The sequence below is a fragment of the Meles meles genome, chromosome 13, assembly GCF_922984935.1.
Source record: "Meles meles chromosome 13, mMelMel3.1 paternal haplotype, whole genome shotgun sequence".
NCBI classification, from domain to species: Eukaryota; Metazoa; Chordata; class Mammalia; order Carnivora; family Mustelidae; genus Meles; species Meles meles.
The window spans coordinates 63,824,100-63,838,126 of NC_060078.1; the positions used below are offsets into that span (position 1 = coordinate 63,824,100).

General features: G+C 41.7%; 1 protein-coding gene across 2 annotated transcripts in view; it reads left to right on the forward strand.

Moving 5' to 3' along the window:
* Nucleotides 1–14,027, forward strand: part of SORCS3 (sortilin related VPS10 domain containing receptor 3) — a 603,811-nt gene that overhangs the window by 558,279 nt on the left and 31,505 nt on the right. For both annotated transcript variants that reach the window (XM_046028096.1, XM_046028098.1), the window contains 3 exons: nt 4,943–5,056; nt 8,016–8,187; nt 10,508–10,694. In XM_046028096.1, coding sequence (XP_045884052.1) covers nt 4,943–5,056; nt 8,016–8,187; nt 10,508–10,694 — 473 coding nt within the window. The remainder of the gene's footprint in view (nt 1–4,942; nt 5,057–8,015; nt 8,188–10,507; nt 10,695–14,027) is intronic.

Below are 14,027 nucleotides of genomic sequence, written 5' to 3' on the forward strand. Positions count from 1 at the left end.
AGATAAGACATGGAGACACAGAGAGGTTAAGTAACTCCTTCAAAATTGTAATATTCTGACCCCAGAGTCCTAAGTCTTGGTGTTTCCTTCCATGGACAGTATGGTTCCAGATCCATACAGTGAGTTTATCATGTGGTAATGCAGAAGAGAGGGGGAAGAGATAGGGGATGCTATTGTCCATAAGTACAGATGTGTCTGAAATCTGTCCAACAGCAAGTATTCTGCATATAAAGCACAATCACATGTTTTTTCTGTAGATGAGCATTGTAGAAAAGGCAAAGATAAACCAGAATTTTGAACTCAAGGAAAACATAACAGCAAATAATAATATAACTAGGGACTAAATTCTACAATCCAGGCCAATCCTGTCTAATGTAGTAGTCACCTGTGGTTATTTGCATTAAAATGAAATAAAATTAAACATTCCGATCTTCAGTTTTGGTATTTAGTACTGACATGTGGCTAGTGGCTACCATACTGGATAGCATAGATGTAGAAGAGATGGTTCTTTCACACAGCACTGGTCCTACCTGTAAGTGCCAGAAATGATGTGAACAAAGAGTGTTGAAGACTGGAGTAATGATGGAAGCTTTCCTATAGCAGGTGATATGTAGACTTGCTGTCAAGTATAAGGAATAAGGGCAGCACTTCAGAAAAAGCAGATGTATGAGACTGTTGAGTAGAGGAATGAGTTGAGGGTTGAGTTGGTGATGAGTAGATGGAAAGGGGAAGATGGCCAGCATAGGGTTTGATAAGGAGAAATCTCTGAGGGATGTTTGTTGGGTTATTCAAACAGTTTCTGAAATAGTTCAGATGTAATCATCTTTCTCTATGCCTGTATTAGGCTTATGCCCTAGTGAAATGCTGATGGTGTTCATTATTATTCCATTGTTTGTGCTGATGTTTTTGTTGGGGTTGCTCCAGTTTGTTGAGTGTTCACTCTGCACCTGCCAAAAACTTCTATCTGCCTGATCCCAAACCAGCAGGCGATCCCTGTCTCCCAAAATGAGACAGAAGCACCTGTGGATGACTATTCCTGGAATCTCGACTGCCAAATGGGAGAACGGAGGAACTGTGGGTCAGTGAAGCAGTGATAGGGCTGCTCATGGTCTGAGAGTAGGACAGCTCCAGGAGGTGGGCCAGCAGAGACTGTGACTTCTGGATGGGCTCAAAGAGTCTCAGAATGTCTTTCCTGGGGACCATGTCCTCCCTTATGAAGTGGGTGCTCCATGAGTGTGGACAAATGCTTTTTCGAGGGTCAGGAGTCTCCATTATCACCTCCATGGGCCATTGTCAGCTGTGTACAATCTTGAACACGTCACTTCTCTTTTGCTTCTCCCTTCCAACCTACCAACTAAGAGGACTTGGCCCAAGGAATACCAGCGTGGCTTCCAATTCTGATAGGCAGAAGCTTTGTGATTTCTGAAGTTTGTCTGTTCCTTCTTTAGATGGTCTAAGGCTTTTCCCTGAATGGGATTTGAAGGACATACATCTCCTGGAAATGGACACGTTTCCCCCTAAACTTTTAGAAGTTCTAAACCCTTTTATAGTCAAGAAAGATGCAGAGGTGACTTATTTCTGGAAGGAAACTGCTTATGTGTTTGCAGAAGCTATGGCAGCATACTTCCCTGAGGCAAATCAGACTTTCTGGCACATTCGTTCCAAATGTCACAATTCAACAGAAAAACACCTTTTCCCCAGGAAGTTGGAGCAGCAGCTGGAACTGCTTATTTGTTGAAATCATGCAAACTCCAGAGCTGGGGGGTAGGTTGGGAAGTATGAGATTTTAATATACATTTAGCAGAAGTTAATGAAGAAGTCCACAGCTCAGGGGCAACCAGTGATGTTTCTGTTAATGTTATTAAATATTAATGAGGTGCTTTTTCTCTTTGGGGCTAAACAGCATGCCTGATGTACCTTTTTTAATTACTGCATCCTTAACAGGTAGCAGAGCTGAACAGAACTGCTAAAGATGGTCACATTTAGGAAGGAGCATTAAGACATTTCTCTCCTTCCCAAAGCTGTTTAGGAGGGTACCCTTCCTTCAAAAGTTACTAATATTTCTTAGAGTTAGCAGAACATTCAATAGATTTAGCTCATAGAGCAACTGGGGAATTTTCTAGAAGTAGTGCAGATACACCACAGCCCAAATATTTCTACAGATAAGCAATGCTTAGAAATCAGATATTCAGTGTTGTGCTGGTAAATATTTAACCACCGGCTCTCTTAGAACAAATAAATAAGTAAGCCCTCATTAGTACCATTTGCTGATTGTTATAAATATCCCCAAATGTGGCCGATTTTGAGCTACCAATGTAACATTAGTGAATACGGAATTGAGAAGAGATGTCCAGTCACACAACATTATATAGTATTTCTACCACACAGGCACATAAATGTAAATAACCTCAGGAGCAGGTAAAAAAATAATACATAATGTTTTGTATATAACAATATTTTTATAATGATAAATGTAGCAAAATCATGAGACATCTGTGTGTTCGTTAACTTTCAAGTATAATTTATTTAAAATTTGGAATAACTTTTAAGTGTTTTTTTTTTTAAGATTTTAGTTATTTACTTATTTGAGAGAGAGAGAATGAGAAACAGCATGAGAACGGAGAGGGTCAGAGGGAGAAGCAGGCTTCCTGCTGAGCCGGGAGCCCTATATGGGACTTGGTTCCAGGACTCCAGGATCGTGACCTGAGCCTTTGGCACACACTTAAACAACTGAGCCACCCAGGCACCCCCACCTTTTCTAAAAAATATTTTATTTACTTATTTGAGAGAGAGAGAGTGAGAAACAGCATGAGAGGGGAGAGGGTCAGAGTGAAATAACTTAAGTTTTGGTACTGGTTGTGTTTAACAACCATTAATGAGCTTGCAAAACTCCTGAACTTCGAAGTCCGTTCTCATGAGCGGTTACGAGCTGGTACAAAGTCCCCAGTGAACTTGCCAGTTGGAGATCTCTAATCATTGATCAGGAGGCACGGCAAAAGATTTGCTTGACAGACATGTCCCTTTCTCCTTTTCTTCCAGTTTCATATAAACATGCCATATCTTGAGATATGGTCTTGAGAATAATGGTCTTGTGTGCCACCTTTCTAGCCCAGGCCTCTGTAGCACACTTGGGATTCTTTCTGTGGTCCACACTGGAAGGTCAACTATGGGTTCACATCTGCCTGCAGAGATAGACCCAATGCAGGGGCATAATTAGTGTGATTACTTTTAAGCATAATTGGAGTATTCATTCACTCAGTAAATATTTAACACCCCAGCATCCTAAGCACTGGTCTGAACTCTTACATGGGCAAACAAAATGAGCAAAGGTCTCTGCAGCTTCAATGTTTCCAACACGCTATGGTCACAAAGATTTTGTCTGGGAAATCAGGGAAGGCCTCATCTGACCTAGATACTGAAAAAGGATACTTAGCAAATTACCAGACACAGACAAGGTAGAGTGCTTCAAGCCCAGAGACTAATACATGCAGAGACAAAGAGGGTTGAAAAGTTGGCCTGGATTATTCAGGTAGTCATCTGGTGTGGAGGAAGATGATGAGGAGGTAGAATGTGGTGATGCTGGGAGGACATTTTGTATAATCTCATCAGTCAGTTGGTGCTTCCCGTTGGTACCACTTGATACTGTATTATCATGTTCTGCTTCATGCTGTATGTCCTTTGGTTGGATTTGAGGCATGTTGTATCCCTCTTCCCAAAGACTCGAAGTCCTTGAGGGCAAGGACTGTTGTACTTCTTTCCCAGGACAGTGCACATATTGAGTAATACATGAACATGGACTTGAACTTGCATTCCTATCTCCTTTCCATTCCTTCCCTAGTCACACACATAGACCAAAATTTGCCTCCATTTTCATTGGGCTTTAATTAAATCTTGGCTCAAAGAACATTGGAGCAGAAAAAGAAAGGAGGGGTAGGTCTGGAGAGAGTGATTTTCCTTGCTGTTTTATGTTTTATTAATACTCAGTGGATCAATATTCAAATGTCCAGGTTGTTCTGCCTGGCCTGTGGGTTTCAGGAAACCCTTGGATGCTTAACTTAGAAGCATGAATTCTCCTGCCAAGTGAAGCCACCCTCACTGACCTCTGGTTGGTTTCAAGAGCAATATACTTACTTTATTACTTTTTTCTACCCTGACATTTATGCGTCTGGGAGCCTTATGAAACTCCCAAGAAGTAAGGAAACACCATTCTCATTTCAGATGGGGGCCCTCCTCTCTACACTGGTCTATTACTTCTTCATTTTGAAATGGGAGGGAAGAAGAGGGAATCATACCTGACTTTATTTTTTATTATAGCAAGGCTTTTATGAAAACATGGAAAAGAACCACAATTTTGTGCTGTTCTTATACAAAAATGGGAGCTGTGTTATATGTATTTAGGAGAGTTTGATTGGCTGTTTGTATTATAGGAATGCAAATATACATATTTGTTTGAGGAAGAATTTGTAGGAAACGTTAAAATAAAATCTGTGAAGTTAATTTTGGAATAACGCCTGTGGAATCTTACCCAGAAAGGAATCTTGACCTTTAAAATCATCTTCTTGGTTGTCATTGTCACCTACTTCTGTCAGTAGTTCCACTGTGATCCAGAGGATTCTTTTAAGCTTCTAGCATCCCTGATACCCAACTTCAGCCAGTGTACCTGCTACAGGATATACATCCATGCCTTTCCTAAACCTGGAATCTTCATTTGATAATACACTATGTCTTCTGTGCACTGGATTTCCAATGATTGAGGATTATTTCTAAACCTAAAACTCCATTCACAAAGTCTGAATATTTGCTCTTTGCCAGGAATATTTGAAAGAATGCATTGCAGCTTTTTGGATGGCTGTAAGGATGTATTTGTGTTTGTGTATGTGGGGGGGGGGTGTTTTAGTGTTTATGCATCTATACCAGTGGGCAATATTCATTTTCTGGACAGTGACTATGGCTATGAGAGACATGGAGAGAGCCAGTGTGTCCCAGCTTTCTGGTACAACCCAGCATCCCCATCAAAGGACTGCAGCCTTGGTCAAAGCTACCTAAACAGCACTGGGTAAGTAAAACACCTAAAGAAATTCTACTCACTATTCTTCTGTTTCCCTAGGTTGGCATTAAAGGTAGCATTTCTGTTGAAGCTAGAAAGTTGAAGCATAGAGAGTTTGTTTACAAGGGGCTTCTGAGGAAGGCTGAGGAGTTCTTTACCTTTTTTGGAAATATCTGAAGAGATTTCTGACTACTATATTTCAGTGCCTTTTCCCATTTGCCTCTGACAGACCATAGCTATGGTTTTGGTCAGGCCTTCTCTTCTGGAAAGAAATGCCACTTTATTTTGGGGGCCCTGAGGGAAATAAATTAATACAAGTGGTAGACATGTATTACAGGGCTCTCCAAGGATAGATGGACTAAAGCTCTTCTTGGCTGGTGCTGGAAACCAAAACTAAAAATTCAAAAGTCCCATTCTAGGGCTCTCTGGAATAAGAAGATCAAGCCCCACACTTTCTTTAATGGCCCAATGATGTGTGTGTTTCTCTTCCTGCTCACTTGCAATTACTCAGGTGTTTGAAAAAATATTGCCTTAAAGACTTGTTGTCTTCCCCTCTCCTTTGCCGGAAGAGAGTTGGAAAATGGATCCGTGGTCTGAGACAGCATTTTTCAGATTTCAATGTGCTATGAATCACCTGGTAGTCTTGTTAAAATGCAGCTTCTGATTTGGTAGATCTGGGGTGGGACTGAGAGTCCTCATTTCTGAGAAGCTCCAGGAATGTTGTCGTTGCTGTCCTGGGACGACTCTTCTGAGTAGCAGAGGATGAAGGTGTTCTGGACTCTGGCCTCAACTCTTTCCATGGGTATCCTGCCATTTCACATCGGTTACTCACCATCTCAGTACTTTTACCTTCTCTGGTTATAAAATATTGGTTGGTAGGTACTATCTACTCAAGTGATGTCTACAGAGGGTAAAAAAAAAAAAAAAGTGATGGAAGAGATGTACTGAGTGGTGTAAGCTACCAAAACCCAAGAATTTTTAGCTCAATATTTGGTTCTAGGGGACTGTTGCTGGGCCTTGAGCTGGGGCTTAGGCACTTCTAACGTAATTTTATTGTAAGTGCCGGGCTCAGGCATTGAAGCCATTCACGCTACAGATCCAGCAGCATGAACTTAGAGATACGGTATCAGAAAACATAGTGTTATGAACTTTGAGGAAGAGGAATATGATGGGCACAAGTGGTCAGCTAGGCCACCAAATTACATTTCAACATCTCCTATGATCATGTGACACACTTAGGTATACCCAATTTGAAGTGACTTAGGTATAACTCCAAATAAGGTAAAATCCCAAATAGCCAACCAAATAAATCAGGGAGATTAAAAGGAAAGACAGTTTGTATTTTTTCAAAAGACTTACCGCAAATATCTACACATATCTCTGTTTTGCTTAAATGTTGGCTTACATTACAAGTTGTCGACCAGCTGGCCAATTGATGTTGAAGAGGGAGAGTAGAGGATATCCAGTTCGCTTTAGAATATGATAACCACCAAAATACCTGCCAGAAGTAAAAATTAAGAATCTTGAAAATGGCTGGAAGTCAGCAAAAAAGTATAAGTTAATTACAGAAGTTTGATGATGTAGAGTAGAGCTGACCAAAAGAACTATAATATGAGCCAGAGATGTAATTTGAAATTTTCTAGTAGCTACATTAAAAAAATGTAAAGGCAAAGTTGATTTTAATAGTGTATTTTCTTTAACCTAATATGTCCAAGATAGTATCATTTCAACATGCAAGACTAACCACATTTTAAGTGCTCAGTAGCCACAGGTAGAAAGTGGTTAGTGTATTGGACAGCACAGCTCTAGACCCATTCTGAGTTCAGCTGGCAATTAAAAATAATGTGTATCTACAAGGGGATATGTTGTGATTCTATCTGAGGCAGTTACTACACACAACATTTGCTTAACATCCTCCTGAGATCTTTGGGTGGAGATGGAGGGCTGGTAGTTCAGCAGTGTTTAGGGGGTGGGAAGTGGAGAAAGGGTCAGGAAGAATATCAAGTATAGCTGAAGATAAATGTCATCCATAAAATATTTTATTTTATCTGCCTTCAACTGAAGGGCTATCAGAAGAAGGCAACGTGGATGGTTGTGTTAATTACTCCTGACATACGGAGTAAAAGAAGACATGATATGATGATGGTGGTGGTGCATTTATATTATGTGGGTTTACCAGAAGGTTGATGGCATGCTGCCTTATACATAGTGGAAATAATGTCCATCCTACAGGTCAGGATGGTGGACAAGCCTTTGGCTCAACTCCCCATGCTCAGATCAGTGGTCAAGTGACGTGACGTGGCATCACTATGCACAAAGAGGCCCTTGTCCTAAAAAGCCACAGTGCTTTATGGGGAGGTTTCCCATGCTAATAACCTCTCTGAGCTAATTTTCCCTCAGCAGTGTGCTTCGGATCTGGCATTTGTGTCAAGTGGCAAGTGAAATATTAGCAAGGAGAGAAAAGATGCTATAAAATAGCCCAGTGGCTCCGGAGCCAGGACCAGTATGTACGAAAGGATGGGTTGATGTTCTGGGGGTAGAGAGAAGGCAGAAAGAGGCTTCCTGATGAATCAGAGTGAGGGGTCTGATCTTCTAGCTGTGGCGAGCTACAGAGAGAGCTGGAGAAGGCCTTAGGGAAGTACGAACAAGGCCCTCCCTCACAGGAAGGAACACCTTTGCCTCCTTCCATTGCACATGTGAGTCAGACATTGATTTTTCTTGGCTGCTTTAGACACTGATCTGATCTGTGGCTCACCAGGTAGGATCAATAATAATGTTTAAAGAGCTTCTCTTCCTCAGATAGAGGGATAACAGTTTCTCAGCTTTGTTCGTTGAGACTCAGTTTTTAGGAGCCGCTGTGTGAAACATCTCTCACTCTGGTTTTCTTGTAATCTTTTCCTTACACACATGCACACACGCACACACACACACGTACCCTACACCACCGACAACTGTCAATACTCCTCAGGTACCGGCGGATTGTGTCCAACAACTGCACGGATGGGCTGAGGGAGAAGTACATGGCCAAGGCCCAGATGTGTCCCGGAAAAGCCCCTCGTGGCCTCCATGTGGTGACAACCGACGGACGCCTGGTGGCAGAGCAGGGGCATAACGCGACCTTCATCATCCTCATGGAGGAGGTTGGTGTTGTCCTGGGTCTCTAAGGTCATAACTCACTGTTCCCAGAGAGGGAAGAAAAATGATGATGTGTCCACATAAGGTCCAATCCCAGAGTCAATGGCGAGAAGACTTACAAGGGAAAAAGAAAGCTTAGATATTCAGGGACCTCGTCCCTTCGTCCCATATCATGGACCTAGGCTCCAGGTGGCCCACTTGTCTCTGGGAGATGCGGGTCTGGATATATTCTTTGAGGTCCTCCCTAAGGGTCTGCTTTGTTGAAGGAATGTTTATCACCAGAGGACATATACTCTAAATCTGCAAGAAGAATGGAATTCTTTTTTCTTTTTTTTCTGTTACTCCCAGAGCCTCTTTTGCTTTATTCTAACCCTTAAACCCCCTTGATTAAAAAAGCCCATAGGGCTTTCAAAGGGTCTTGAAAGTATGAGTGTGAGTGTGGGGAAAGATCATTGCCATCCTTTAAACTTATTTATATAGAGAATGTCACATTAGTTGCTTTTCCATCAGCTAGTTGCTCCATTATTTCACTTTTTTGTGTCTTTTGCAATCGGGGCAGTAAAATCAGCCTGCATTCATTCATTCCAGGATAGAAATAGCTCTGTCTTATGCTTCTTGCTCCCTACATGAGCTGTTTCATCTCTTTCCCAAACCAGGGAGTTTTTCAGGCACTCCTTGTTGAGGTGGTGGGGCAAGAAAGCTTGCCTGATTTACAAAGCCCTCTAAATTTGTATGCAAATTGCTCTGTGCTTTTCAGATCTTGGAAAGAGACCAAAGCAAGCTAGTTTTTTTCCCAAATGTGAATACTTTAGAAACCTTTAAAGTCTGGCCCAATACTGAACAGGATGGTTGAAGGTTCCTTATCCTGGGTTGACAGATTCTTCAGCCGTCACCCACACTGGGGGCTTGAATTAAAGGACTTCAAGATTCAGAGGAGGTCATTATCACATTTCCACTAGGGAGTTTCCAGGACCAGCATTATAAAAACCTTCTCTTGAATGGATGTGAAGAGCCACGATCTTATCCATTTGAATTGCCTCCAGTTCATTTCCACTTCAATTTATATTCATAAACTCAAGGGTAGTCAACATTGTGCAGGGGGCAAGAGAGCACGTATCAATATTTCACTCACATCTGGGTTGCCATGGGGGATGAGGCAGAACATGAAACTGTGATCAGTGCACATTCATTGGACAGGAGGATTGGCTCATAATTCCAAAATGATGTGTATCCCTTTTTATTCCATCAACCCTCTTTGTAAATAGAGAGAGCTGATTCTTCTTTTTTACCTAGGATCCTTGTTTTATGGTCAGGTTCAATTGCATTTATCCAAAGTCATTGACCTACTATAGTGGGAGGAGGAACAAGGAAGGGTGGAGTTCATCATCACCTCTTAAGAAGCCAAGTATTAGCTTGGGATGATAAGATGTACTCACCTGAACCCATGCACTCATACTACCAGGCAGCAGTCGGGGGGCTCTTGGCCTTCCAAGAAGCGGGGATCAGTGAGCTGTGATGGTGGAAAAGGCTTCAGGGAAGAGGGGTGTAGGCAGGTTTAGGGAAATCCAAGGTCAACGGAGTACAGATGTAATTTTGACTGGTAAGCAGGATTCATGTCTAGACTGGGAATAACCATCCTATCTCACAGAGCTATTTTGAAAGTGTTGTATAGAGTATGTGTTAAGTGATTAGCATAATGCTTAGAATATAATAATAAATCTCAAAACATGAAACAATTATAGCAATGTAATTGAGAGCATCAGTGTTGAAACCAGACTGCCTGGGTTCAAAACTTGTCTCTTCCACTACTAGCTGTGTAACTTGAGTCTACTTACTTAATTTCTTTTTGTCTCCATTTTTAAAATGTGGAAGTAATGCTTTTTGCATTATAAAGTTGTGAGATTAATTACTTGGAACTGGAAAGAAATTTCATAAGTGTCAGCTGTTACTATTATTGCTATTGTTATGATTTTGACACAGGAGAGGAATAATTCAACCAAGTGTGTGAGGGAGCCAGGGAATGCCTCGGCCTTCCCACTCCAGAGCTCCCTAGAGGCTTTCTGCTATCCCCTAGTGCCCATTCAACCAGATCAGGCTGCCCCAAGCTTGGGTATGCAGGGATAACAGGTCCATAGTACTGCCCATAGTGCCTGCTAGATATCAGATAAGGGTCTGATAGCTAATTGTGTGGAGGGTGCTTTAGCCTCCTGGGAGTGGCTCTGGGTCCCCAAAGGGTGATGCTGAAGACACAGGACCAAGCATCCAATAGGAGTCAGACCTGACCATGTCAATGAGCCCTGGCCAATTGCTGTTCCTCCCGTTCAGGGTGATCTCCAAAGGACAAACATCCAGCTTGACTTTGGGGATGGAATTGCAGTTTCCTATGCTAACTTCAGCCCCATCGAGGATGGCATCAAGCATGTGTACAAGAATGCAGGAATCTTCCAGGTGACGGCCTATGCAGAGAACAACCTGGGCTCGGACACTGCTGTCCTCTTCCTACATGTGGTTTGTAAGTAGCCTGAACCATCTCCTTTCTTACGCTCCTTCCCGTTGACAACTCCCGCTGTCCACAGACCTCTAGGATGCACAGTTGAGACTAGATTTGGCATGACTACTACACCAAGTAATGACCCAGATTGAAAGATTAAGATGTGTGCTCATCCATGTTTCAGCTTTCTGATACTGAAGTAGATTATTTTGCAAGTTGAGATAATGTTGCCAACTGGGCCCTTCTTTTCAGTTCCACTGTGTACTGATGGAAATGTACGCAGGCAGACACACATTCAGGTCACAATCCCTTCCCTTTGCTTTAGAGACTCATAAGGATCTAGGAAGAAGAAACTCATCTGGTTCACAGTCACAAGTTCACTTTCAAGCTGCTACGAGTGAAGGCAGCCCAAATGAAAGGAAGTTTCTAATCTCTGTTGGAAGACCCAAAGAAGGATTAAAGAGACACGTTTAGATTTTTTTAATGTAGTACTGAACACAAAAAAGAGCTTAATTCTTATATACAAGGTGACTGCAAGTTCATTATGAACAGTTCTAAAGACTTTTCATTTTTTTTTGTTTTTGTTCTAGAATATATTTCACTGCTATTGACCATTGCTTGGCACAAACCAAACAACAGCTGAAGTTCTAAACTACTTTTTCCAGGATACGTTTTGTGTATCTGCTATCCTGGGACTTAAATCATGTACACTAGAACTTAAATAGTATGATTTTAGAATGTTGGATCAAGACATACACTTATGAGTCTGGTATTGATTTCCTATGTCTTTATCAGTGATATTCATGGGCCTAAGGGATTCCATAGTTATAATTTATGTACCCATGATGTTTTGGGAGTAATCTGCTACTTATGGTGAAATGTATATTTAAAAGGGTCTAAGTGAATACAAGGAGTACTTCCAACTCAGTGAGACAAACTCCACTATATAAACAACCCACGTTTAAAGGGTTTCTGGAAAACTGTAAACCACCTAGTCTCCTAGCATTTTGATCCTAACAGTAGCACAAGGACAGTGAGAGGGGATGTGTATAGGAGGACGTCTGGATTATAGATCAGTTCTGTCCCTAAAGATGCCAGACTACATGGTCATGAGATAAATTATTTCTTCTGTGGGTCTTCTGAACTCCAACTTTAAAATGGTTTAATTCTAACTGGTATTTTGCCTCATGGGGCTCTTATAACAGCAAATAGGGACTATAAATAAAACACCCAATTATTTACTAATTTATTCAACAAGTGTCTGTTGATATATACATGCACTCTGCAAGGACCTGGGGAACCAACAATACAGACATGAATGGCCTGGGCCTGGCAGAGTTTGCATTCTGGTAGGGGAGGGCAGGTGCTACTAGAACTATGGGCCACGCTCCACCAACTCTACTCATTTTGTGTCAGAAACACCAGGTCAAAAACCCAGGCAGGTGGTGGCCAAGGTATTCTTAAGCCAGAGTTTAGAGCAACAGGACCTCTGTTTGAAATCTGATCATATGCCTTTGTTAAACATACAATATTGGTCAACTTTTGTACTCTTTACAAACTTCTATTTCCTCATCTTAGTACTTAGGTTATAAGGAAGCTATGAGAATCAGATTGGATTATATGTATGGCTCAGGGGTCTCCAAGATTACGCCCTCATGTTTTTGCTTCACTAAAAGGACTCATAGGACTCTACATATAATAATACTCAGACTCTGATTTATTACAGGGGAAATAGAAAGATCAGCAAAGGGAAAAGGGCCATGGGGCAAAGTCTGGAGGAAACCAGTTGTGCCCTCCTCCCCATGGTGTCACACAATGACATGTGTAATTCCTCTAGCAAGGAGTTCCAGGAACATGTGAGGAGAGCTATTTACCAGAGAAATTCCTTAGAGACTCAGTACCCATGTTTTGTTTTGTTTTGCTTTTATATTAATTAATTAATTTTTAAATTTAAATTCAACTAGCCAAGTTATAGTACATCATTAATTTTTGATATAACGTTCAATGATTCATCATTTGAGTACAACACTCAGTGCTCATCATATCACGTGCCTTCTTTAATGCCTATCATCTGTTATCCCATTTCCCCTACCCACATCCCTTTTCTTTTTTTTTTTTTTATGACTTTGTACATGTTTTTTTTTTTTTTACTTTTTTTTCCATTTTATTTATTTTTTCAGCGTAACAGTATTCATTCTTTTTGCACAACACCCAGTGCTCCATGCAAAACGTGCCCTCCCCATTACCCACCACCTGTTCCCCCAACCTCCCGCCCCTGACCCTTCAAAACCCTCAGGTTGGCCCAACCTCCCACCCCTGACCCTTCAAAACCCTCAGGTTGTTTTTCAGAGTCCATAGTCTCTTATGGTTCGCCTCCCCTCCCCAATGTCCATAGGCCGCTCCCCCTCTCCCAATCCCACCTCCCCCCAGCAACCCCCAGTTTGTTTTGTGAGATTAAGAGTCATTTATGGTTTGTCTCCCTCCCAATCCCATCTTGTTTCATTTATTCTTCTCCTATCCCCCGACCCCCCCATGTTGCTTCTCCATGTCCTCACATCAGGGAGATCATATGATAGTTGTCTTTCTCCGCACATCCCTTTTCTTAATCCTCAGTTTATTTCCCCGAGTCAAGAGTCTCTTATCATTTGTCTCTCTCTCTCTCTGATTTGTTCCCAATAATTTTTCCCTCCCTTCCCCTGCGGTCCTCCATACTATTCCTTATATTCCACATGTGAGTGGAACCATATGATAATTATGTTTTTCTGGTTGGCTTATTTCACTTAGCATAATACCCTCCAGTCCTATCCATGTTGATGTAAATGGTAGATATTCATCCTTTCTGACAGCTGAGTAATATTCCATTGTATATATGAACCACATCTTCTTTATTCATTCATCTGTTGAAGGACATCTCAGTTCCTTCCACAGTTTGGCTATTGTGGACATTGCAGCTACGAACATTGGGGTGCAGGTGCCCCTTCTGTTCACTACATCTGTGTCTTTGGGGTAAATACCCAGTAGTGCAATTGCTGAGTCATAGGGTACCCATGGTTTGTATTGAGGACTAGTCATGTAGGCATCCTCTGCCAAGTATCTGCCAGAATTCCAGACATCTCAAGGAAAGTACGTATTTAGAATAAACCCTATTGTTGGCATAAACAGTCTAGGCATAGTGAACCACTCTCATCAGTTACATGTTGACTGGAAATACTCTCAAAGCCAAGTTTCCAGATGCTAGCAAGGACCGGTCTTGCATACAAGACTTTCTAAGGATGACAGTTTCAGGTCTATGTTAACATTTTCCTGCACAGTATACGAAATGCCACTTACACCCAGTTTGGTTCATGATGAATG